Here is a 26,334-nt window from a genome sequence, read left to right as displayed (position 1 = left end):
AGGTGAACCAAACACCTGAGAAACATGAGATGGAAAAAGGAGGTGAAGTATGAGCGAAAAATCCTCGAAGAGTGGGTGAAGTAAGTGAAAAAGGCCCTGAAGATGAAATTTTTTACTGCCCCTCATGGTGCTTTGAAACTCTGGGTCCTATTGGGCACACTGACTGTGCTCTTTTTCCTGCCAGTATGGATCCTAACTAACTGTATTTATCACCCTGAGGACTTGGGCCTAATAAAAAGTATCTGTGGTCAAGGACTAGTTTTAAATGAGACCCAGATAACCAAAAGTGAAAGAAAGTCAAAAAGAAAGTTTTGAAGACAACAATCCTTTTTCAGGAAAAATGTTGATGATGCAGTTTAAATCTGCTTATGCTCAAAAGTCAGGTTATGATAAATGTTGGATCTGTAGTAAGTTACATCCTAGCACATATGAAATTCCTCTTCTGGCCGCTCCAGTCAAAATATTTTTGTTAATAAAAGGGAATGTAAGTATTGGTTTGACCAATATTACTTCTAATGCCACCATATCTTTTCCAACTCTGGGAGTCACTCAACTCCCCGATTGGTGTTTTAGACTGGGGAATACTTCCCACAAGGGAAAGGGAATGTGCTCTCAGTCCATATTAAATATATCTGATCCTGGAAGGAGGGATGGAACTTCTTCTGTGAAACTCTGGCAAGTAAATGGTAAAACCCTGAATGAAAGTTTAGAAGGGATACAAGATAATGTGGGGAAAACTATGTTTGGAAAACTTCTTTTTTATTTTACACTTGTTGTCACCCCTGAATTTCTCTCTGCAATACAAAAATTGCCGATCTCTTTGGGAAACAATACCTATATCTGTTGTGGTAAGATCTGTTACCCTTGGATACCGAGTAATGTCCAGGGCTGGTGCTATGTAGCCCAATTAGTGCCAATTATGGCAGCTATAGACCAAAAGGAACACCAGGTAAAAGCCAGTACATACCCAAAATACCAACTAACTCTGAGACAGAGAAGGGAAACCAAACAAGAAAAGGTAGATCTTTTCTCTACAGGGGATAAGGTTTGGTCATGGTTTCATACTTACACTGGATGGGGAATAACACTTATGAACAAAATAAATAATTACACAAACATTATTGATGATATACTGGAGAGGAACTCTAAGGACATGGGGTTGCTAAATACTGAGACCAGAGCTATTAGAAAACAGCTGGAGATGCAAGAATTAGCTATTGAAAGCATGAGTGCTGCTCTGACAGGTTTGTGTGAGATGACAGAGGATTATGACTGTTGTACTTGGATATATAATACCACAATGATTGTTCCAGATTATTATGAAATAATAAAGCAATACAGGGAACAGGTAGATGGTTTGATGGAAGAAGCTAGAGCTATAGGAAAAGATGGATGGACTCCTTTTGATTGGTTAGGATCAGGATTTGGTTCCATTTTTTCATGGATGAAAGGTATCGCTGTAAGCATAGTCATGATATTGTTTTTTGTTTTATCTTTATATCTATGTTTTAAATGCTCATTATATTGCATTGCTAGAGCTACCAAGCCGCAAAATACAAATGAAGGTTATCTAGCTATGTACAAAAAGATGAATGAAGTAAAGAATTGAGATCATGTTCATGATCTCAGAGGGGATTGAAAGGATCTAGATAACTTCCATTTTGTATTATGTACGCCATTTTAAGTATTAAGTAAGCTTTTTGTAGAGATAGAAGTTTAATGAAACTGTTTTTGGTTGTTCAAGGATGTATCAACAGAAGCTAACATGACCCTGACAATGTCTTTGTCTGGCTGTTTTCCAGAAAGTTAGCCAAAACAATTTGTACCAAGAAATGTATATGTTATGTTTCATGTAGTTAGCTCATGATGGAAAGTTACAAGTTACAGTTTTGAAACTCGCTCCCCCCTCCCTTATTATTATCTGTAGTCTATATAATCTTATTAATGTCTAATAAACTTTGAACATCTCTGAACATAAGCTGCTGTGATTTCCGTGTTCAAGGGGTGTTCCCAGAATTCTGCTGATAAACCAGGAATCTCTCCACAGACCGGGGGTCTCTGAGGGGAAAAGAAAATCATTCCTTTCAGTCCCTTACTGTGTGTATGTATAACAAGGTCTGTGACTGCAGTCACTTTGGGTGGGGGGGGGGGTCCATGGAATACAGCTCACTTTGGGTGGGGGGCCATGGAACACAGCTCACTTTGGGTGGGGGGCCATGGAACACAGCTCACTTTGGAGAAGTGGGGAGACGCCTGTCTCAGCTCCCCATATCCCTATTATGTGTAAGTCCCCCTGTGCCTGTTAGAGGTACAGGGTGGTCTGTCCTAATATTGGGGTGGGGGGTTGTGGATTGTTTAATGTCATGTGGTTGCATCCCATTGTTCTATTGTGTGTCTGGTTTGGGAGCAAACTATCATGGGATGTATTTGTTTATGTGCATTAGCTTGGTGGGGGGGGGGGGGGGGTGTCTCCAGCAGCCCTCCCTCCTGATGGGACTGTCTGCTGGTGTGAAGTTTGAATACTTGGGTGTCTCTTGTTACTAAATGTAGATTGCCCTGCCCTGTGTTATTATGCTGGGGGGGGGGGGGGAGATTGCCCCGCACTGTGTCATTATGCAGGGAGGGGGGATTGCCCCGCCCTGTGTCATTATGCAGGGAGGGGGGATTGTCCCCTGAGTGTATATATCTTGTATCTGTGTTCTACCTCCTGGTTTACTCCAAGACTGGTGTCGTCTAGTCTTGTATGGTCGGCTGTGGTGTCTTTGGTCGGTGTTCGGACGAGGAAGCGGTATTCTAGCGGATGTACCCAAGTGCAGTCTGGTGTCGGTTCCGTTACAAGGTTCAACTCCGTGTAGAACATTTTCCACACTCTGGGATCAGCTTCTCCCTTTTGCGTTTTCTGTTGCTTGGGAAGAATAGACTTGTCTGGAAAAAACATTTCCCGCACTCAGGGCAGTAATTTGGCTTCTCGCTCGTGTGAGATCTCTGATGTCTGGAAAGATCGGACTTCTGTAATAAACAAAAAAACATTTCCCGCACTCAGGGCAGGAATAAGGCTTCTCTTCTGTGTAGGATCTTTGATGTAGAAGTGTGAGATCTCTGATGTGTGATAAGCTATGATTTCTGTGGATAACATTTCCCACACTCAGGGCTGAAAAACAGCTTTTCCTCTGTGTGGCTCTTTGATGTTCAGTAAGGCTGGACTCCTGTGAGAAACATTTCCCGCACTCAGTACAGGACTACGGCTTCTCCCCAGTGTGACACCTCTGATGTTTGGAAAGATTAGACTTCTCTGAAAAACATTTTCCGCACTCAGGGCAAGAAAAAGGCTTCTCCCCCGTGTGAGATCTCTGATGTATAATAAGTTCTGAATTTCTCCTAAAAGATTTTCCGCACTCTGAACAGGAATAAGGCTTCTTGATCATGTGGGATTTTTGATGTCTGGAAAGTTTGGACTTCTCTGAGAAACATTTCCCGCACTCAGAGCACGAAAAAGGCTTCTCCCCCGTGTGAGATCTCTGATGTATTACAAGTTCTGAATTTCTCCTACAACGTTTTCCGCACTCTAAACAAGAATATGGCTTCTTCCCCGTGTGAGATCTTCGATGTCTGACAAGTGTTGATTTAAGGGGGAAACATTTCCCGCACTCAGGGCAGGAATATGACTTCTCCCCCGTGTGAGATCTCTGATGTATAACAAGTCCCGATTTCCTTCGAAAACATTTCCCGCACTCGGGACAGCAATTCAATTTCTTGCCCATGTGCAATCTCTGATGTTTGTCAAGACTGTCCCTCTGTGAAAAAATTTTCCCGCACTCAAAGCACGAATATAACTTTTTCCCTTTGTGTGATCTCTGATGTCTGGAAAGACTGGACTTCTTTGAAAAACATTTCCCGCACTCAGGGCAGGAACATAGCTCCCTTCCTATGTGAGATCTTTGATGTAAAACAAGTTCATAATTTCGTGAATAACCTTTTCCGCACTCAGGGCAGACATACGGCTTCTCCCCTGTGTGCAGTCTCTGATGCCTGGAAACACTGGACTTCTCTGAAAAACATTTCCCGCACTCAGGGCAAGAATATGTATTATCCTTCTTGTGAGATTTCTGATGTAGAACAAGTTCTGATTTCCTTTGAAAACATTTCCCGCACTGGTGACAGCGTTTCAGCTTCTTGCCCATGTGCAATCTCTGATGTCTGAAGAGAGTGACCGCCCGTGAAAAAGAAATCCCACACTCACAGCATGAATAGGACGTCTTCCCTTTGTGGGATCTCTGATGTCTGGAAAAATGGGACTTCTGTGAAAAACATTTCCCGCACTCAGGGCAGGAATACGGCTTCTCCCTCGTGTGAGACCTCCGATGTGCAGTAAGAGTTGATTCAGAAGTAAAACTTTTCCCGCATTCAGGACAGGGAAAGGTATTCTCCCCCTGAATCCCATCCTCCACAGTACGAGGTTGCTCGGAGTCAGAGGAATTCCATGGTCCATCCACACTGGGAAGTCCACCATCCATAGTGGAGCTCATTGTCTTTTCCCTGGCACATGGAACCCTGGCCCCATCCCCCACAGTAGGAGGTTGCTCAGAGTCAGAAAAACGCCATGGTCTCTCCACACTGGGAAGTCCACCATCCATAGTGGAGCTCATTGTCTTTTCTCCAGCACATGGAACCCCAGCCCCATCCCCCACAGTACGAGGTTGCTTAGGGTCAGAGGGATCCCATGGTCTCTCCACACTTGGAAGTCCACCATCCATAGTGGAGCTCATTGTCTTTTCTCCGGCACAATCTCCTGGGATGTCCTCATCTTCCATTTTACAACCTGGAGATAAAGTAAGACGATCCTTTGAGGGTTTCTCCATGGCGGGTCCTGGAAAAATAGAAAAACATCATCAATAGATAGGAGAGGGTTAGTTCACTTCCATCAAGATTCCATCTGGATCAGGGAGATAGGAGGAAGCAGATGTTCTCTGTGGATGTCCCAAGCAGCTGGGACTCCTCCCCTCTTCAGTCAAAGGGCCTTTGGTCCTCCCAGATCACTTCTACATTTACACCGCCTTGTCAGAGGAGCAGGAACCAATGGAGGCTAGGAGGGGGGGTGGTAACAGAGCAGAGATAAGAGAGGAATATATTCTGGTCACCTGTGCTGATCTCTGTAGCAGTGTCCTCCTCTATGAATATCCTCCTCATTCCAGCCTCCTCCGTATATTGCTGATCTTCACCCTAAACCAACAGAATAGCAACAAAAAATAAGACTTCTGTATTTACCGTAGCATCTAATTCATTGAGGAACACAAGAATACAGAAATAGTTGGGTTCTCCTGCCACCTACAGAGGGTTGGGGCACTGGCAAATAGAAAAATTGCATGTTGGGCGCCGTAAAACCCCTCTGCTACCCAGCATGCCTCAGTTTTGTGGAGATGCATTACCAAGGGCAAGAGCAAAAATGCGAAGGCGTGGGACCTGCGTCTCGCAATGGACTCAAAGAAATAGATTTTAACCCAAAGTACAGAAATTATTTTTTTTCCCCTCACTCTTTGAGGTGGGCAGTAGAAACAGTCTGAAGATCCATAGGGTGCTTCAGGAGGCTTCCTCTGCTTCCTCCAGTCCTAGCTCCACTAAGTCAGTGACACCAGTGCTTGGTCCCTCAGGGTTAACCCTTACCGCGTCGACACTGCTGGTGGCAGGATATTTGAAAATGTACCCAATGGTGAACGGCCCAACTCTCAAAGTGTGTCTTCACGGACAGAGTCACACCTTAGGGCTGTACCACGACTCAGGATTCAAAGATGCTCTGCTAATACAGTACACCCAGGTCTGTAAAGTGCCACAATGCAGAATCAAGAAATAGAAGGTCACATTCCAGGAGAGACCTACACATCCAACGAGGTCCAGTAGCAACCTCCAAACCTTGTGCTGAGAGAACACTGATCTCTGCTGAACAGAGACCGGCTCAGGCACAGATGTCACTGAGGAACCTTGATTGAAGTCACCAAGGAAAAAAAAAAAAATCCAAAAAGTGAAGAGGACTAACAAACAAAGAGCAGAATCCAAAAGGCGTCCAACCAAACAAGACACTTGCAAAAAATGGAGCTATGCTGGGTAGAGGAGGGGCTACATGGGGGCTGGCATTCTGTTTGCCAGTGTCCTGACCACCTGACTGGTTTAGAATTTCTCAATATATGAAAAAGAAAACTATATGTATAACAGAAGTGAGATCACATAGAACATCTCATCTTGTAGAGTCCACACATCGTCTCCACATGTCAGAATGTTCCATCACTTTATATTCCCGACCCTCAACTCCACCTACCTGATGATGGTGAGGGATGGTGTGACCTTCCTGTGTGGAATCCCGGGAATACAGAGGACAGGGATATCTCTCTGGTGGGTTCCCATGACTGGATCCATCTACCTGATGATGGTGAGGGATGGTGTGACCTTCCTGTGTGGAATCCCAGGAATACAGAGGACGGGGACATCTCTCTGGTGGGTTCCCATGACTGGATCCATCTACCTGATGATGGTGAGGGATGGTGTGACCTTCCTGTGTGGAATCCCGGGAATACAGAGGACGGGGACATCTCTCTGGTGGGTTCCCATGACTGGATCCACCTACCTGATGATGGTGAGGGATGGTGTGACCTTCCTGTGTGGAATCCCGGGAATACAGAGGACGGGGACATCTCTCTGGTGGGTTCCCATGACTGGATCCATCTGTAGGAAACACACACACTGACTGAATCCATTGTTTCTATGTGTTTATCAGATGATGGGGGATCTAGGTGGAGCCTCCATACTGCTCTCTCCTTTCCAATAAAGTCTCCTCTTACCCGGTGATGTGAGGGGTGGCTGACTGTCCATCATGACGTCCTTGTAGAGGTCCTTGTGTCCTTCTAAATACTCCCACTCCTCCATGGAGAAATAGACAGCGACACCGTGACACCTTATAGGAACCTGACACACATAATGATAGTCACCATCCAGACACATCCCTTATCTGTTACTGGAGAATGTCCCAGAATTCCCGGCACCGCTCACCTCTCCTGTCAGCAAATGGACCATCATGGTGGTCAGTTCCAGGATCTTCTGCATGTTGTGTCTCTCAGGCTTTAGGAAGTCACATGGAGGCACTGTGATGGTCATATGATCACCTGACTTCAGAAGAGGAAATGTCTGTATTGGGGAACCAATAAGAACATCATGTTAGACTCCCAGAATCCTCCTCACCTCCCCAGTCAGGTCTGTGTGATGTCATGCAACCTCCCAGAATCCTCCTCACCTCTCTGGTCAGGTCTGAGTGATGTCATGTGACCTCCCAGAATCCTCCTCACCTCTTCGGTCAGGTCTGTGTTTTATTAATAGAGATGAGAGTGATGTCATGTGACCTCCCAGAATCCTTCTCACCTTTTCGGTCAGGTCTGTGTTTTAATAATAGAGATGAGAGTGATGTCATGTGACCTCCCAGAATCCTCCTCACCTCTCCGGTCAGCAGGTAGATGATCTCCAGGGTGAGGTTTAGTATCTTCTCAGTCATGTGACTCCGGTCCTCCTCCATTCTCAGTGATGTGGTTATGTGATGTCTGTAGATGGATAGCAGAGAATTATGTGGACTGTATGGGTTGTACAATATTAGGGTGGGGATAAAAGGGGTTAATAGTTGGCTGCCCCCAGTGGCAGTTGGATGTAGATCGGGATACTTGGTGTTTTTTGAGTTTCCTACAAATCAGCACTTGACCGGCTTTGACTAACAGAAGTACTGTAGTAGCCGCAAAATACATTTCATTTTTTAATATCATGATGGCAGTGTGTTGGAGCCAGTGACGATGGCAGAAGAGGACGGACGCGACGGTGGAGGAAGAGGACGGTCGCGACGGTGGGGGAAGAGGACGGTCGCGACGGTGGGGGAAGAGGACGGTCGCGACGGTGGGGGAAGAGGACGGACGCGACGGTGGGGGAAGAGGACGGACGCGACGGTGGGGGAAGAGGACGGACGCGACGGTGGGGGAAGAGGACGGACGCGACGGTGGGGGAAGAGGACGGACGCGACGGTGGGGGAAGAGGACGGACATGACGGGGGGTTACTGGGTGTAAATATAAAATCAGATCTTATTGCCTCCTCTGCTGCCACTTCTAGCAATGTCTCCTCTCTAATCATGCCACATGGAACGTCCTGTCCACAGCTGACATCACTTCCTGTCTGCCTCAAGTCACACCAGAACATGTTGCTGCAAACCAGCTATCCAGGTGCACACTTCCCTTCCGATCTGCAGCGGGCGTCGGTGCAATGATAATGGCGGCCCAGATGCGGTGCGTGTGACCACACTAGATTCCACAGTACAGAACAACCATGTGATCTGGTTGCAGTGCATTTCTAAAATTGGTTCATGTGCTACTTTGGTGCGATTTGAGTCCATTCAGAACGAAGGGACCGAACCCGAAGCGCACTAAACGAAGGGACCGAAACCACAGCGCACTGAACGGCATGTGAATTGCAGAGGAATGTGGGGTGCATTTCTGTAGAATTTATGATGTGAACCCAAGATTGTAGTGGATGTACATCCTCATGGAGGGGTCATGTTTTACCTCCCCCCTCCCCCACAATGAAATCACAACCTTTTCCTCCTCACCTTTAGGCTGCATTGTTATACTTACAAGCCCAACAGATCCCACATCCGGGTTCTCTCCCTGTCACCGTTATGGTCTTCATCACATGGTTTTTTTTGTCATGTTCCTGTCCCCAAATGATGTGACACCCGTTCTCTCACATGGAGGCAGAGTTATGGTGCTTGTTCCAACAATGGCAGAAATTAGTTCCTCCTGGGATATGTGATGTTTGTACGCAGGGGCTAGTACCCCTTTTAGGGAATTCCCTCCATAGAGATGGCTGGTCTGTCCCTGACATCACTTCCTGTCTGTGCCTAACTTCACTTCCTGTCTACAATAGAGACTTCCTGTCTGGGTAGAAGTGAGATCACCACCTTGTGGAGCTCAGAGAAACTCCGGCCCCGAGAACCATCTGGTAGTGTGACCCTGGCCCTGTGCTGGGCGTCTATGGACTGTATGTCCTCATAGAGGGCTCACCTCCACTCCAGCCTCGAGAACCATCTGGTAGCGTGACCCCAGCCTTGTGCTGGGCGTGTATGGACTGTATCTCCTCATAGAGGGGTCACCTCCTCTCCATCCCCGAGAACCATCTGGTAGTGTGACCCCGGCCTTGTGCTGGGCCTGTATGGACTGGATCAAGCAGAGGGGCTTGGCAGTGTGGTAGGCCAGCCCATTAATATGACAGAGTCTGGCCAGCAGGGAAGTCCGGTGCAAGATGGAGTGCTGAGAGGTGCTGCTGTGTAGCCTGGGAGGAGGCCCTGGAGAAGAGGCCTGCTTTCAAGCTGGAGCCTGGAGAGGAAAGAGGAGAAATGAAGGAGTGCGCTCCACTGCCCTGAAGAGAAGGACAGCCTGCCAAGCTTGGAGAGGAACCAGCCCAGCTACAGAGGCCTGAAAACAGTTCTATCCTCAGCTGCAGGGCAAGGACAGTGTGAGGACCTCAGAGCCTAGAAGGGAGGTGTCTGCTGGATGCAAGTTCTTGGCACATCTTCAGGGGACAGTTCATAGCTTACCCAGTCCCGTGTTCTGAGATCAGATACCGTAGCCAGGAGGGCTGGTATTTCGTTCACTCAGGGGACTTAGAGCTCCTACAAGTTGGGACTTTGCTAAAAATCCATTCAAGGGGACTCAGAGCTCCTGCAAGCTACCACTTTGCTAAAGACTGTCATGGTTCTGGCTGGAAGACATTCATTCAGTCATCGGCCGTTTCTGTAGTATTTTCTAGAGAAGGAAATTGTACTCAATTGTTATTCTGCAAGCGAGTTGGGCATCCCGTAACCCCTATACCCTAGCCAAGTTAAATTCTGAACGTTAAAACTAAAAAAACCAAGGCCATGGACTTTTTTGTGTTTGGTTACAAGTGGAAAATGTGTGTTGCCTGGCTGTGCAGAAAGTAAAGGGGGAACCAAAACCAGCGGCTCCCAAGATGGTGGACTAGCCCAGGAGTGACAGGAACAAGAGCACCTGCTGGCAGCACTGTCAACTGGAAGAGTGTAGTTCTGTTCTCCACCAGCGATGGTCTTCCAGCATCCAGCCAATTCCAGACATTAGTCTTCACCTGATGCTGGCCGCTGAGATGGTATTTAGCTCCACATCTAATTGCTCGCAGTGATTTAAAATTTTTACCTGCATGCCCATGTTCTCTGACCAGTACTTCTTGAAACCTGTGAGTCTGCCTCTGTACCCACTCCCCGTCAAGCTGACCTTCATTCGTTGTTCTTTGTACCTCTTGCCTTACCCGAGTCCTTGGACTCGAAGTAGTAGAGATTACTATCCAATGTAGTGGTCCCCGAACTACTGCTAGCTGGGTGGTCTCCTCTGACTTCTAAGAAGGCTTTTTTGTTAGGCACAGTTACATCGGTCCAGCTTGAACCAGTCTACTTTGCGTATCCCATACCTGGCCGATTGCTGAAGAAGAGGAGACTCGCTGTAGAACCTCTACACCGTGTTCCAAATTATTATGCAAATGATATTTTTCTCATTTACCTAAATAATTGATGTAAATAACAGTCAGCATAATTCTCATGTTATCAACTATTAAGAGTACAATTCAAATTTTATTGAACAAACCTAATGATAACAGTATTTTTGTTAAAGAAACAACTTATAATGCACTGTTCCAAATTATTACACACAGTAAGTTTCAAAACACTTTATAGGTTGTAAAGAACTGAAAATTGTCATTTGTTGTGTTTGCAGCATATTTACTGAAATCAAAAGCTATTTCAATCAAACTTTTAACAACATTTTAACTTTTTAAACATTTTAACAGGTCACGTTACATTGTAACATAGGACCCCTTATTTGATAGCAGCTTCACAAGTCTTGCATCCATTGAACTTGTGAGTTTTTGGACAGTTTCTGCTTGAATTTGTTTGCAAGATGTCAGAATAGCCTCCCGGAGCTGCTGTTTGGATGTAAACTGCCTCCCACCCTCATAGATCTTTTGCTTGAGGATGCTCCAAAGGTTCTCAATAGGATTGAGGTCAGGGGAGGATGGAGGCCACACCATAACTTTCTCTCTTTTTATCCCCATAACAGCCATTGATTCAGAGGTATTCTTTGCAGTATGAGATGATGCATTGTCATGCATGAAGATGATTTTATTACGGAAAGCATAGTTCTTCCTTCTGTACCAGCGAAGAAAGTGGTCCGTCATAAACTCCACATACTTAGCAGAGGTCATCTTTACACCTTCGGGGGCCATAAAGGGGCTGACCAGGTCTGTTTCTATGATTACAGCCCAAAACATCACTCCACCACCGCCTTGCTGATGTCGCAGCCTTGTTGGAACAGGGTGGCCGTCCACCAACCATCCACTACTCTATCCATCTGGACCATCCAGGGTTGCACGGCCCTCATCAGTGAACAGGACTGTTTGAAAATTAGTCTTCATGTATTTTTCTGCCCAATGCAGCCGTTTCTGCTTGTGAGCATTGGTTAGTGGTGGCCGAATAGAAGGTTTATGCACAGTTGCAAGACTCTGGAGGACTCTACACCTTGATGTTCGTGGGACCCCAGAGGCACCAGCAGCTTCAAATATCTGTTTGCTGCTATGTAATGGTATTTTAGCAGCTGCTCTCTTGATCCGATGCATGGATCTGGCAGAAATCTTCCTCAATGTGCCTTTATCTGCACGAACCCGTCTGTGCTCTGAATCAGCCACAAATCTCTTAATAGTGCGATGATCACGCTTAAGTTTTCGTGAAATATCTAATGTTTTCATACCTCGTCCAAGGCATTGAACTATTTCACTCTTTTTGGCAGCAGAGAGATCCTTTTTCTTCCCCATATTGCTTGAAAATGGTGCTCTGCTTAATAATGTGGAACACCCTCCTTTAGTAGTTTTCCCTTAAATTGGGCTCACCAGCCAATCTAATTATCATAGGTGTCCGAGATTGTTTTCAGTGATCAAAAGAGCCCTGAGACACAATGCCATCCATGAGTTAAACTGAAAAACAAAATATTTAATCTTTGTGACACTTAAATAGAATTTGCATAATAATTTGGAACACGGTGTATTGACTGTCTTTCCAGTCCCATGTTCGGCCACTGCCCCGAATTCTAAATATGGGTAATTATCATTGCCAATTCTAAATGTAACCCTTTCGCTGCCGGGTCGGACCTAACAGTGGAGGGTTTTACACACATTCCCAGTGGCTGACAAGTCCACTTCTGGCCATCAGATGAAGCAGTCTGGTGGCTGCTTCCGCTTGATTGCTTCCACACAACCCCCCCCTCCCGTAACGTGCCCTGTGGACCGGCGTATCGGGTGCCGCTGGATAGAAGGGAAGGAGCAGAGTGGACACACATCCCGCACTCCTCTCCTTGTTGCTGCCCCATAAGCAACATGCAAATCTTCCCTTTCAGGTCCCCCTCTCAGTTTTCCCTGTCCACTATCACCAGGAACGCATCTAATACAAAGTGATCTGAACTGCAATACATTCAGTGGAGCACAGAGGAGACATTGGGGGGCTTTTAGACCCTGGCGGTCTCATTAAAGAGAACCTGTCACCAAAAAAATCACGGGGACTTTTTGTCCCCTACGCGAGGAAAAAAAAAAGTAAAAAAACATTTTTTTAACCAATTACCTATGGCTGCAGCTCAGTTGTCTAGTTCTGGGAGGGAGTCCATTTATGTCCTCCCACAAACACACCCCCTGCGGGCCCCCAGCAGCACGCACCCGGCGCCACCGGTGATCGCTATGTCCTAAAGACAAAGCTGATCACGTGATACTGTAAACGGCCAGTCACAGCGGCCTTTTACCTCGTGATCAGCCATGTCCAATAACAGAGGAGATCACCGGGTAAATACAGTTGCGGGTTAAAGGCTGCACTTTCCTCACACTGTCACAGTGTGAGGAAAGTACTGCCGAGAACAGGCAATTGTCAGAGAAGTTCCCATCAGTGCTGCCTATACGTGCCACCTCATCAGTGCTGCCTGTCAGTGCCCATCAGTGCTGCCTACCAGTGCCCATCAGTCCTGCCTATTAGTGCCCATCAGTTCTGCCTATTAGTGCCACCTATCAGTGCCCATCAATGCTGCCTATCAGTGCAGCATCATCAACGCACATCAGTGAAGGAGAACAATTACCTGTTTGCAAAATGTAATAATAAAAACTTTTTTTTCCCAAATGTTTTTTTTGCTCTTCTTTTGTTTATAGTGCAAAAAATAAAACACCCAGCGGGGAGTAAATACCACCAAAAGAAAGTTCTATTTGTATGGAGAAAAAAAAATTAATTTGGGTACAGTGTTGCATGACCGCGCAATTGTCATTCAAAGTGCGAGAGCAGAAGCAGAGAGAGCAGAAGCGGGGAGAGCAGAAGCGGGGTAAGCAGAAACGGGGAGAGCAGAAGCAGAGAAAGCAGGAGCAAGGAGAGCAAAAGCAGATAGAGCAGAAGCGGAGAGAGCAGGAGCAGGGAGAGCAGAAGCAGGGAGAGGGGAAGCGGAGAGAGCAGGAGCAGGGAGAGCAGAAGCAGGGAGAGGGGAAGCAGAGAGAGCAGAAGCAGGGAGAGCAGAAGCAGGGAGAACAGAAGCGGGGAGAGCAGAAGCAGAGAGAGCAGAAGCAGAGACAGCAGAAGCGGGGAGAGCAGAAGCAGAGACAGCAGAAGCAGAGAGAGAAGAAGCAGGGAGAGCAGAAGCAGAGAGAGAAGAAGCAGAGAGAGAAGAAGCAAAGAGAGCAGAAGAAGGGAGAGCAGAAGCGGGGAGAGCAGAAGCAGAGAAAGCAGAAGCAGAGAGAGCAGAAGCAGGGAGAGCAGATGCAGAGAGAGCAGAAGCAGGGAGAGCAGATGCAGAGAGAGCAGAAGCGGGGAGAGCAGAAGCAGAGAGAGCAGAAGCCAAGAGAGCAGAAGCCAAGAGAGCAGAAGCCGAGAGAGCAGAAGCCGAGAGAGCAGAAGCGGGGAGAGCAGAAGCGGGGACAGCAGAAGCAGAGACAGCAGAAGCGGGGAGAGCAGAAGCAGAGACAGCAGAAGCAGAGACAGCAGAAGCAGAGAGAGCAGAAGCAGAGACAGCAGAAGAAGAGACAGCAGAAGAAGAGACAGCAGAAACGGGGAGAGCAGAAGCAGAGACAAACGCACAACCGCTCCTGAACGTCCGTTTATCGGCTGCAGTGTACATGGGGCCCTAAGACTTGCCATGTTGGGTGTCTATGTACTCGGTGTGACCGCGCCCCTCATATTTCAGCAAAAAATTACATCAGCGGTTGCATTTGTGTTCCCCCTAAAATCACCTTAAGCCCCTCCCCCCCGGTGGTCACATCCAATCTGATTTTCAGTGAAGTCGCACGATTTCAAAGCTGGGTGAGACGCCGATTTCAGATGCTATCGGCAACACATCCGACACACAAATCGCACCAAAAGTAGTACATCTGACCGAGTCGGAACCGCGCCGAGATGACCGCTGTTATAGGGGACAATAGGGTACTGCTTGGCATACGCAAGTCACATGACATGGCGAATCACACCCGAGGTGACCGGGCGTTAGCGTATTTTTTACCGACATTTTGCGGTAACATCTAGTGACATAAAAACATTGGAACTGCCAATGTCTCCTCCTCCGGGGCGGGGCTTTCAGAACATAGATCGGGTTTGGGGGGTTTATGTCGTTTTCAGCCCTATAAAGGGGTTCTAAAAAAGTGCACAAAAAACCCCCCAGAAAAACACAAAAACGTCTCTAAATAAAATAAAACTAAGACTTGGAGAACACAAGAAAAAAACATTTAATGGCGGAAATCTAAAGGCAGATCTACCAATCTGCTTACTGAAAGAATAGTACACGGCTAGAGGGACCCAACCAGCAGTGACCCTCCCCTCTCCTTCTCTCTCACCATGATGTCCTCCATGGAAGCTTCTGCTGAAGGTCAGGGGAGATCAGACTACACTGCTAGAGGGACCCAACCAGCAGTGACCCTCCCCTCTCCTTCTCTCCCACCATGATGTCCTCCATGGAAGCTTCTGCTGAAGGTCAGGGGAGATCAGACTACACGGCTAGAGGGACCCAACCAGCAGTGACTCCCCCCCGCTCCTCACTCACCATGATGTCCTCCATGGAAGCTTCAGCTGAAGTTCAGGGGAGATCAGACTATACTGGTAGAGGGACCCAACCAGCAGTAACCCCCCCCCCTTCTCTCTCACCATGATGTCCTCCATGGAAGCTTCAGCTGAAGTTCAGGGGAGATCAGACTACATGGCTAGAGGAACCCAACCAGCAGTGACCCCCCTCCTTCTCTCTCATCATTATGTCCTCCATGGAAGCTTCTCCTGAAGGTCAGGGGAGATCAGACTACACTGCAAAAGGGACCCAACCAGTAGTGACCCCTCCTCCTTCTCTCTCACCATGATGTCCTCCATGGAAGCTTCAGCTGAAGTTCAGGGGAGATCAGACTACACGGATAGAGGGACCCAACCAGCAGTAACTCCCCCCCTCCCTCACCATGATGTCCTCCATGGAAGCTTCTGCTGAAGGTCAGGGGAGATCAGACTACACTGGTAGAGGGACCCAACCAGAAGCGACCCCCCCCCCTCCTTCTCTCTCATCATGATGTCCTCCATGGAAGCTTCAGCTGAAGTTGAGACTATACTGGTAGAGGGACCCAACCAGCAGTAGCCCCCCCCCCCTTCTCTCTCACCATGATGTCCTCCATGGAAGCTTCAGCTGAAGTTCAGGGGAGATTAGACTACATGGCTAGAGGGACCCAACCAGCAGTAACTCCCCCCCCCTCCGTCTCTCTCACCATGATGTCTTCCATGGAAGCTTCTCCTGAAGGTCAGGGGAGATCAGACTACACTGCTAGAGGGACCCAACCAGCAGTGACCCCCCCTCCCTCCTTCTCTCTCACCATGATGTCCTCCATGGAAGCTCCAGCTGAAGTTCAGGGGAGATCAGACTACACGGCTAGAGGGACCCAACCAGCAGTGACCCCCCTCCTTCTAACTCATCATAATGTCCTCCATGGAAGCTTCTGCTGAAGGTCAGGAGAGATTAGACTACACTGCTAGAGGGGCCCAACCAGCAGTGACTCCAACCCCCTCCTTCTCTCTCACCATGATGTCCTCCATGGAAGCTTCAGCTGAAGTTCAGGGGAGATCAGACTACACGGCTAGAGTGACCCAACCAGCAGTGACCCCCCCTCCTTCTCTCTCACCATGATGTCCATGGAAGCTTCTGCTGAAGGTCAGGAGAGATCAGACTACACTGCTAGAGGGACCCAACCAGCAGTGACCCCCCCCCTCCTCTCACCATGATGTCCTCTATGAAAGCTTCTGCTGAAGGTCAGGGGAGATCAGACTACAGGGCTAGAGGGACCCAACCAGCAGTGAACCCCCCCCCCCCCCGCCCCCTTTCTCTCTCACCATGATGTCCTCCATGGAAGTTCAGCTGAAGTTCAGGGGAGATCAGACTACACTGCTAGAGGGACCCAACCAGCAGTGATCCCCCCTTCCTTCTCTCCCACCATGATGTCCTCCATGGAAGCTTCTGCTGAAGGTCAGGGGAGATCAGACTACACTACTAGAGGGACCCAACCAGCAGTGACCCCCTCCTTCTCTCTCACCATGATGTCCTCCATGGAAGCTGCTGCTGAAGGTCAGGGGAGATCAGACTACACGGCTAGAGGGACCCAACCAGCAGGGACTCCCCCCTCCTTCTCTCTCACCATGATGTCCTCCATGGAAACTTCTGCTACAGGTGATGTGGGTTCTCTGGTGTCTGGTAAGACGAGACATCCATGTAAAACATTTCCTGCCCTCAGGGCACTAATACACCTCAAGGGTTTTGTGGGTTCTCTGGTGTTTGGTAAAACTAAGCTTCTGTGAGTAACATTTCCCACACTCTGTGCAGAAATTCGGCATCTCGCCCGTGTGAGATCTTTGATGTCTGAAAATTTGGGACTTGTCTGTAACACATTTCCCGCACTCAGGACACTAATACGCCTAGGGGGGTTGGATCTCCAATGTTTAGTAAAATAAAAAACATTTCCCGCACTCAGAAAATGAATACAACTTGGATAAATAACAAGACTCCGTAAGGAACATTTTCCGCACTCTGGGATCAGCTTCTCCCCTTTTATGAGCTTTCTGTTGTATGGGAAGACTAGATGTCTCTGGAAAAACATTTCCCACACTTAAGGCAAGAATACGGCAACTCCTGTGTGAGACGTATGAAAAGTTATGATTTCTGTGGTCACTTCCCGCACTCAGGGCTGGAAAACAGCTTTTCCTGTTTGCGTGGTTTTTCTGATGTTCAGGAGGATTGGACATCTGTGAGAAACATTTCCCGCACTCAGAACAGGCATACGTCTTCTCCGTGTGAGATCTCTGATGTGTGTAGACTGGACTTCTGTGAGAAACATTTCCCGCATTCAGGGCAGGAATACGGCTGTTCTCCTGTGTGAGATCTCTGATGTATAACAAGTTCTGGTTCCCCCTTGAAAACATTTCCCGCACTCGGGGCAGCAATTCAACTTTTTGTGCAATCTCTGATGTTAGTCTAGACTATCCCTCTGAGAAGAACATTTCCCGCACTCACATCATGGATATAACTTTTTCTATTTGTGAGATCTCTGATGTCTGTAAAGACTGGACTTCTCTGAAAAACATTTCCCGCACTCTGGGCAGGAAAACGGCTTCTCCCCCGTGTGAGATCGTTGATGAACAACAAACTCCGCTTTTCGTGTATAACCTTTTCCACACTCTGAGCAGACATATGGCTTCTTGGTTGTGTGAGCTCCCTGATGTCTGGAAAGATGGGACTTCTCTGTAAAACATTTCCCGCACTCCAGGCAGTAAAACGGCCTCTCCCCCGTGTGAGATCTCTGATGTATAATAAGTTCTGAATTTTGCGAATAACCCTTTCCGCACTCTGGGCAGACATACGGCTTCTCCCCCGTGTGAGCTCTCTGATGTCTGGAAAGATGGGACTTCTGTGAAAAACATTTCCCGCACTCTGGGCACAAAAACGGCTTCTCCCCCGTGTGAGATCTCTGATGTACATGAAGTTCTGAACTTCGTGTGTAACCTTTTCCGCACTCTAGGCATATGTACGGCTTCTCCCCCGTGTGAAATCTTCGGTGTCTGGAAAGACCAGGATTGTCTGAAAAACATTTCCCGCACTCAGGGCAGGTGTACGGCTTTTCCCCCGTGTGAGATCTCTGATGTAAAGCAAGCTGCGACTTCCTTCGAAAATATTTCCCGCACTCAGGACAGCGATTCGACTTCTTGCCTGTGTGCAAACTCTGATGTCTGAAAAGAATGTCCCTCCGTAAAAAACTTTTCCCGCACTCGCTGCATGAATACGGCTTCTTCCCTTTGTGGGATCTCTGATGTCTGTAAAGATTGGACTTGTTTGAAAAACATTTCCCGCACTCAGGACAGGGAAACGTCTCCTCCTCCTGATTCCCGGCCCCATCCTTCACAGTATGAGGTTTCTCAGATTCCGAGGAATTCCGTGGTCTCTCCACACTGGGAAGTCCACCATCCATAGTGGAGCTCATTGTCTTTTCTCCAGCACATGGAACCCCGGCCCCATCCCCCACAGTAGGAGGTTGCTCAGAGTCAGAGGGATTCCATGGTATCTCCACACTGGGAAGTCCACCATCCATAGTGGAGCTCATTGTCTTTTCTCTGGCACATGGAGCCTTGGCCACATCCCCCACAGTACGAGGGTGTTCAGGGTCAGAGGGATTCCATGGTCTCTCCACACTGGGAAGTCCACCATCCATGGAGGAGCTCATTCTCTTTTCTCTGGCACAATCTCCTGGGATGTCCTCATCTTCCATTTTACAACCTGGAGATAAAGTGAGACGATCCTTTGAGGGTTTCTCCATGGCGGGTCCTGGAAAAATAGAAAAACATCATCAATAGATAGGAGAGGGTTAGTTCACATCCATCGAGATTCCATCTGGATCAGGGAGATAGGAGGGAGCAGATGTTCTCTTTGGATGTCCCAACCAGCTGGGACTCCTCCTCTCTTCAGTCAAAGGGCCTTTGGTCCTCCCAGATCACTTCTACATTTACACCGCCTTGTCAGAGGAGCAGGAACCAATGGGGGCTGGGGGGGGGGGGGGCATGCTCTTCACACAACCACAAGCCTAGGCACTGGGTCATGTGATCTGATAGACAAGAGGGTCAAAGTTCAGACTTGAAGACCCTTCACCATAGAACAAGTGACCATAGGCCTAGGCTTCTGGTGATAGACAGCACTGGAGGGAGCTTGGAGCAGTATGTTCTCCTGGAAGGAGTGTTTTAGGGTTACTCCTTATCTCAAGGAAACATTTAATAGAGTTTTATGATAACATTTAGCTATAACTCTGCTAGAAGAGGACCCAACCTATCTGTGGATGTCCCAACCAGCTGGGACTCTTCCCCTCTTCAATCAAGGGGCCTTTGCTCCACCTCCCAGATCACTTCTACATTTACGCCGCCTTGTCAGAGCAGCTGGAACCAATGGGGACTGGGGGGGGGGGGCATGCTCTTCACACATCCACAAGCCTAGGCACTGGGTCATAAGATCTGTGATAGACAAGATGGTCAAAGTTCAGACGTGTAGACCCTTTACCATAGAAAAAGTGACCATAGGCCTAGGCTTTTGTTACACTGCCTTGTCAGAGGAGCAGGGACCAATGGGGGCTGGGGGGGCATGCTCTTTACACAACCACAAGCCAAGGCACTGGGTCATGTGATCTCTGATGGACAATTGGGTCCAAGTTCAGACTTGAAGACCCTTTATCATAGAACAAGTGACCATAGGCCTAGGCTTTTGTTTCTCAGCCTTGTCAGAGGAGCAGGGACCACTGGGGACTTGGGGGGGGGAATGTAACAAAGCAGAGATAAGAGAAGAATATATTATGGTCACCTGTGCTGATCTCTGTAGGAGTGTCCTCCTCTGTGAATGTCCTCCTCCCTCCAGCCTCCTCCGTATCATCCCTCACATACATCTCTTCCTCTTCATTCACGGAAATCAGATCTTCACCCTAAACCAACAGAATGGCAGCAAAAATAAGACTTTTGTACTTACCGAAAATTCTATTTCTTGGCGGCCATTGAGGAACACAAGACTACAGAAACAGTTGGGTTATACCGCCACCTTCAGGAGGTTGGGGCAATAAAAACTGTAACTGTAACTGCCCCTCCTCTACCCAGCATGCCTCAGTTCTGGGGATAAGCAGCACTGAGGGTAGGAGAAAAATACAAAGGGGTGGGGCCTGTGTCCCTCAATGTACTCAAAGAAATACATTTTACAGGAGGTCTTTTTTTTTTTCATCCTTTGAGGGACACAGGAACTCAGATCTAGCCAGAGATTCAAAAAGCAGTCCTAATGAGGGGGAGAGCAACAGCCACTGACAGGCCAGAAAGGGACTGGGAACTGTCTGCAGCTCACAACTCCTGACTGAGAACCAGATAAGAAGACGCCCCCATGAACCAGCCAAGGACCAAGGGAAGGCCAGAGGGTGAAGGTGATGCTCAGACCAAGACAGAAGAGGTGACCCCCAAGAGGTAACGAGTCCACCAGAAGGAACACTAAACTAGCAAGAGGCTGTCAGCCCAAAAACCCACCTAAAAATGTGGAACCACATAACTACCCAATGTAGAAATAATAGACCAATAACGTGGTCAAAAAAAAAACAGCACAAGTCCCCGAGTAAACAGGTCCCCAGAAAGAAACTTTGTCCAACAGCAGCTCCACAAGAGAAGACCAGCTGGTCTACATGTGAAGGACCAAGCCTCACATTCCCAACCCTCAGGATTCAGGGAAGGAAGGCTCCATAAACAGGAGAAGGTTGTCATTCTGGAAACACGCAGGAAATACACTGGGGTGGTCCTGCGCTCTCTCCTTGTATGTTTTAGTACCTTCAAAGCTAGGCTGAGGAAACATTTATCCGGATGGCTGCTATACCGAGACCAACTAAAGCAGAGATGTCAGTAAAGAATGTGGATTCAAAATCCCAAAAAATGAAGAGGACTACCAAAAATAAAAAAGAGCAGATCTCAAAATGTGTCCAGCCTCTCAAGATACTAGCACAAAACTACAGCATGTTGCATTCTGAGGGGTCTAAAGGGGGCTGGCATACAATTTATTTCCCCCCAGTGTCCCAACCTCCTGGATGTGGCAGTGTTACCTAAATGTTTCTGAATTCTTGTGTCCCTCAATGGACAAGAAAGAAAACCATAGAAGGATTTATGATGGGAGACCGCATAGAAAACCTCATCTTGTAGAGTCCACACATCGTCTCCATGACTTTATGTTCCCGACCCTCAACTCCACCGACCTGATGATGGTGAGGGATGGTGTGACCTTCCTGTGTGGAATCCCAGGAATACAAAGGATGGGGACATCTCTCTGGTGGGTTTCCATGACTGGATCCACCTACCTGATGATGGTGAGGGATGGTGTGACCTTCCTGTGTGGAATCCCGGGAATACAGAGGACGAGGACATCTCTCTGGTGGGTTCCCATGACTGGATCCACCTACCTGATGATGGTGAGGGATGGTGTGACCTTCCTGTGTGGAATCCCAGGAATACAGAGGACGGGGACATCTCTCTGGTGGGTTCCCATGACTGGATCCATCTGTAGGAAACACACACACTGACTAAATACATTGTTTCTATGTGTTTATCAGATGATGGGGGATCTAGGTGAAGCCTCCGTACTGCTCTCTCCTTTCCAATAAAGTCTCCTCTTACCCAATGATGTGAGGGGCGACTGATTGTCCATCATGAGGTCCTTGTAGAGGTCCTTGTGTCCTTCTAAATACTCCCACTCCTCCATGGAGAAATAGACAGTGACACCCTGACACCTTATAGGAACCTGACACACACAATGATACAGTCACCATCTAGACACATCCCTTGTCTGTTACTGGAGAATGTCCCAGAATTCCCGGCACCGCTCACCTCTCCTGTCAGCAGATGGACCATCATGGTGGTCAGTTCCAGGATCTTCTGCTCTTTGTTCCTCTCAGGTATCGGAGAACAAGGGGGGGGCACCATGGTGGGGCTCTGGGTCTTGCTCCATCCTCCTGAGATTGGCTCCCCACTAGACTTCTTCACTACAACATAATCCTACAGATCAGGAAAAAGAGAAACCGATATCAATCATCTGACATCATCTACATGTCTACAAGAACATGGTCTATTGGCCAGACTAGACCAGAGTGATGTCATGTGACCTCCCAGAATCCTCCTCACCTCTCCAGTCAGCAGGTAGATGATCTCCAGGGTGAGGTTTAGTATCCTCTCAGTCATGTGACTCCGGTCCTTCTCCATCCTCATTGGTCATGTGATCTATACAGGTTTCCTGTAGACCAATAATTGATAACAGAGAATGATCTGGACTGTACTGGTTGTACAATATTAGGATGGGGGGGATAATACGAGGGTCTCTATCATGGAAGAACGGCCCCCAGTGGGATTACACACAGAGGAACATTCAGTTTAGGGTTTGCTGTGGTTTTGGGATCCAGGAGCCTCATACCCTTAGGCTGTTTTGTCTAAATAAGATCCCCATCCTCTGCACATCTGCAGAATGAAGAGAATGTTCAGGACGGACGTGACGGTGGAGGAAGAGGACGGACGTGACGGTGGAGGAAGAGGACGGACGTGACGGTGGAGGAAGAGGACAGACGTGACGGTGGAAGAAGAGGATGGACGTGACGGTGGAGAAAGAGGATGGACGTGACGACAGAGGAAGAGGATGGATGTGACGACGGAGGAAGAGAACGGACGTGACGACGGAGGAAGAGAATGGATGTGATGGTGGGGGAAGATGACAGACGTGATGGTGGAGGAAGAAGACAGGACGTGACAATGGAGGAAGAGGACGGACGTGACGGTGGAGGAAGAAGACAGGGGCGTGATGACGGAGGAAAAGGACAGGGTGCGATGATGGAGGGAGAGGACGGACATGACGGGGGGGTTACTGGGTGTAAATATAAAATCAGATCTTATTACCTCCTCTGCTGCCACTTCCAGCAATGTCTCCTCTCTACTTCCTCCCGACTCACCTCTCACCTGGAACTTCTTTTCTGTCCCTGACATCACTTCCTATCTGTCCCTGACATCCCTTCCTGTCTTCCATAGAAAACCGTCTGGTAGTGTGACCCCGGCCTTGTGCTGGGTGTGTATGGACTGTAGATCCTCATAGATGCAGACAAGTCTACTCATTCATGGAAACATAGGAAAGTGACAGCAGAAAAAAACAAATGGTCCATCAAGTCTGCCCATTCTTTTGGCTTTGTTCTGTTTATATCTATTTTTGTTTTTTTTGTTTTCTTTTTTGTATAGATCTATGTTTGCCCCAAGCGTGTTTGAGGACATTTACTGCTGACTGGCTCACTGCCTCTGCTGGAAGTTTATTCCGAGCATCAACTACTTTTTCAGGAATGTCAGCAACTCGAGCACCTGCTGGTGGCACTTGTGGTCATCGGATCTGAGTGATATAGTTCTAGTGTCTGCCAGCAGGTTCAGAAATTAGTCTCCGCCTGATACTGGCTTCTGGGAGGGTATTTAGCTGCACCTCAGGAGGCTCACAGTGCCTGTGCTCCCTACCCAGTGTTCCTGATCCTGCCACTCATACCTGCTCCCCAGTCTGGCCACATTCCAGACCTGCCTGACCTGCTGTACTTTGTACCTTTTCTTGCTTTACCTGATTCCTCCTACCACTTTACATATAACATGAGTAGCCGCACTTAGTTATTTTTTTTTGCTAGTTCATAGTATTTATATACACATGACACTCTTGGGATATGGATCTGGTAAGGTAAGTCACAGAGGGGGTTGTTTATCAGTTTCAGCTGCTTTGGTGTTCATGAAATTAACAACAGGTGCACTAGATGGGCAACAATGAGATGACCCCCAAAACAGGAATGGTTTTACAGGTGGAGACCACTGACTTTTGTTTCCCTACTTATCTTTTCTGACTGTTTTTCACTAGTTTTGCATTTGGCTGGGGTCAGTGTCACTACTGGTGGCATGAGGCCATACCTGGACCCTACAGAGGTTGCACAGCAGTCCAACTCCTCCAGGATGGCACATCAATACGTGACACTGCCAGGTTTGCTGTGTCTCCCAGCACAGTCTCAAGAGCATGGAAGAGATTCCAGGAGATGAGCATGGAGGAGATACCAGGAGACAAGAGCATGGAGGAGATTCCTGGAGACAGGTAGTTCCTCTAGGAGACCTGGACAGGGCCATAGAAGGTCCTTAACCCATCAGCAGGACCAATATCTGCTCATTTGTGCAAGGAGGAACAGGATGAGCCCTACAAAATGACCTCCAGCAGGCAACTGGTGTGAATGTCTCTGACCAATCAGAAACAGACTTTATAAGGGTGGCCTGAGGGTCTGACATCCTCTAGTGGGCCCTGTGCTCACTGCCCGGCACCATAGAGCTGGATTGGCATTTGTCATTGAACAGCAGAATTGGCAGGTCCACCACTGGCGCCCTGTGCTTTTCACAGATGAGAGCAGGTTCCCCCTGAGCACATGTGACACGTGAAAGGGTCTGGAGAAACCATGGAGAACATTCTGCTGCCTGTAACATGGTTCAGCATGACCGTTTTGGTGGTGGGTCAGTGATGGTCTGGGGAGGCATCTCCATGGAGGGACACACAGACCTCTACAGGCTAGACAGTGGCATCCTGACTGCCATAAGGTATGGGGATGAAATCCTTAGACCCATTGTCAGACCCTACGCCGGTGCAGTGGGTCCTGAGTTTCTCCTGGTGCAGTGGGTCCTGGGTTCCTCCTGGTGCGGTGGGTCCTGGGTTCCTCCTGGTGCGGTGGGTCCTGGGTTCCTCTTAGTGCAGGGGGTCCTAGGTTCCTCTTAGTGCAGGGGGTCCTGGGTTCCTCCTGGTGCGGTGGGTCCCAGGTTCCTCCTGGTGCAGGGGGTCCCAGGTTCCTCCTGGTGCAGGGGGTCCCGGGTTCCTCCTGGTGTACAACAATTCCTGGCCCCATGTGGGGAGAGTATGCAGGCAGTTCCTGGAGTATGAAGGAATTGATACCACTGAATGGCCCCCACGCTCGCCTGACCTAAATCCAATAGAACACCTCTGGGATGTCATGTTTCAGTCCATCTGACACCAGGTTGCACCTCAGACTGTCCAGGAGCTCAGTGATGCCCTGGTCCAGATCTGGGAGGAAATCCCCCAGGACATGATCCGTGGTCTCATTAGGAGCCTCCCCCAACGTTGTCAGGCATGCATACAAGCACGTGGGGGCCACACAGACTACTGAGGACCATTCTGAGTTGCTGCAATGACATTTCACCAACATGGACTCGCCTGCTGCATAATTTCTTCACTTTGATTTTCGGGTGACTTTGAATTCATTCCTCTGTAGACTGATCATTTTCATTTCCATCAAACGATGGGGCGTCCTTATGTTCCTCACCCATCCCCCCGTCCATATCAGTATAGAGATCCAGCAGGAGATTCCTCCCCATTGGGATCTGATGGGTTCTCAGAGTCTTCTTTTCATTTTTTTGAGCAATATATATATAATACAGAGCATCCAGAGAGTATTCCCAGCGCTTCACTTTTGCCACATTTTGTTATGTTACAGCCGTATTCCAAAATGGATTCAATTCACTTTTTTTCCTCCACATTCTACAAACAATACCCCATAATGACAACATGAAAGAAGTTTGTTTTGAAATCTTTGCAATTTATTAAAAATAAAAAACGAACTCCCCCCCCCCCCATGTACATAAGTACAACAACATTGAGCTTTGGTGCCCCCTGTTCCCACTGATCATCCTTGAGATGTTTTCACAACTTGATTGGAGTCCACCTGTGGGACATTCAGTTGATTGGAGTCCACCTGTGAGATGTTCAGTGGATTGGAGTCCACCTGTGGGACGTTCAGTGGATTGGAGTCCACCTGTGGGACGTTCAGTGGATTGGAGTCCACCTGTGGGACGTTCAGTGGATTGGAGTCCACCTGTGGGACGTTCAGTGGATTGGAGTCCACCTGTGGGACGTTCAGTGGATTGGAGTCCACCTGTGGGACGTTCAGTGGATTGGAGTCCACCTGTGGGACAATCAGCTGATTGGAGTCCACCTGTGGGACGTTCAGTGGATTGGAGTCCACCTGTGAGACATTCAGCGGATTGGAGTCCACCTGTGGGACGTTCAGCTGATTGGAGTCCACCTGTGGGACATTCAGTTGATTGGAGTCCACCTGTGGGACATTCAGCTGCTTGGAGTCCACCTGTGGGACATTCAGTTGACTGGAGTCCA

General features: G+C 48.2%; 3 protein-coding genes across 3 annotated transcripts in view; all 3 read right to left on the bottom strand.

Annotated features, from left to right (window-relative positions):
• The window catches only part of LOC149456020 (uncharacterized), a 35,315-nt gene extending 32,484 nt beyond the window's left edge, over positions 1–2,831 (bottom strand). The window contains exon 1 of the mRNA XM_089685563.1: positions 2,705–2,831. The gene's annotated coding sequence lies outside the window, so the exon portion shown is untranslated. The remainder of the gene's footprint in view (positions 1–2,704) is intronic.
• LOC149456016 (uncharacterized) overlaps positions 739–26,334 on the bottom strand; it is a 66,621-nt gene continuing 41,025 nt past the window's right edge. Inside the window, 10 exon segments of the mRNA XM_089685659.1 lie at positions 739–4,867; positions 5,139–5,220; positions 6,413–6,714; positions 6,831–6,954; positions 7,039–7,173; positions 7,478–7,580; positions 8,653–8,717; positions 16,863–16,993; positions 17,098–17,220; positions 17,285–17,414. Coding sequence (XP_089541785.1) covers positions 2,877–4,867; positions 5,139–5,220; positions 6,413–6,714; positions 6,831–6,954; positions 7,039–7,173; positions 7,478–7,580; positions 8,653–8,717; positions 16,863–16,993; positions 17,098–17,220; positions 17,285–17,414 — 3,186 coding nt within the window. The 3' untranslated portion in view covers positions 739–2,876.
• LOC149456019 (uncharacterized) lies at positions 14,800–22,966 on the bottom strand. Its single transcript, XM_089685641.1, has 6 exons — positions 22,287–22,966; positions 21,993–22,160; positions 21,783–21,861; positions 21,569–21,666; positions 19,951–20,068; positions 14,800–18,930 (listed from the first exon to the last, which is right to left on the bottom strand). The coding sequence occupies exons 1-6, from the start codon at positions 22,368–22,370 to the stop codon at positions 17,645–17,647; spliced, it is 1,833 nt and encodes a 610-aa protein (XP_089541767.1). The 5' UTR covers positions 22,371–22,966; the 3' UTR covers positions 14,800–17,644.

This window comes from Staurois parvus, unplaced genomic scaffold (genome assembly GCF_062004578.1).
Source record: "Staurois parvus isolate SC_StPar_1 unplaced genomic scaffold, SC_StPar_1.0 ptg000380l, whole genome shotgun sequence".
Lineage (NCBI taxonomy): Eukaryota > Metazoa > Chordata > Amphibia > Anura > Ranidae > Staurois > Staurois parvus.
The sequence above is the reverse complement of the archived record's forward strand: the minus strand, read 5'-3'. Positions and strand labels throughout refer to the sequence as shown.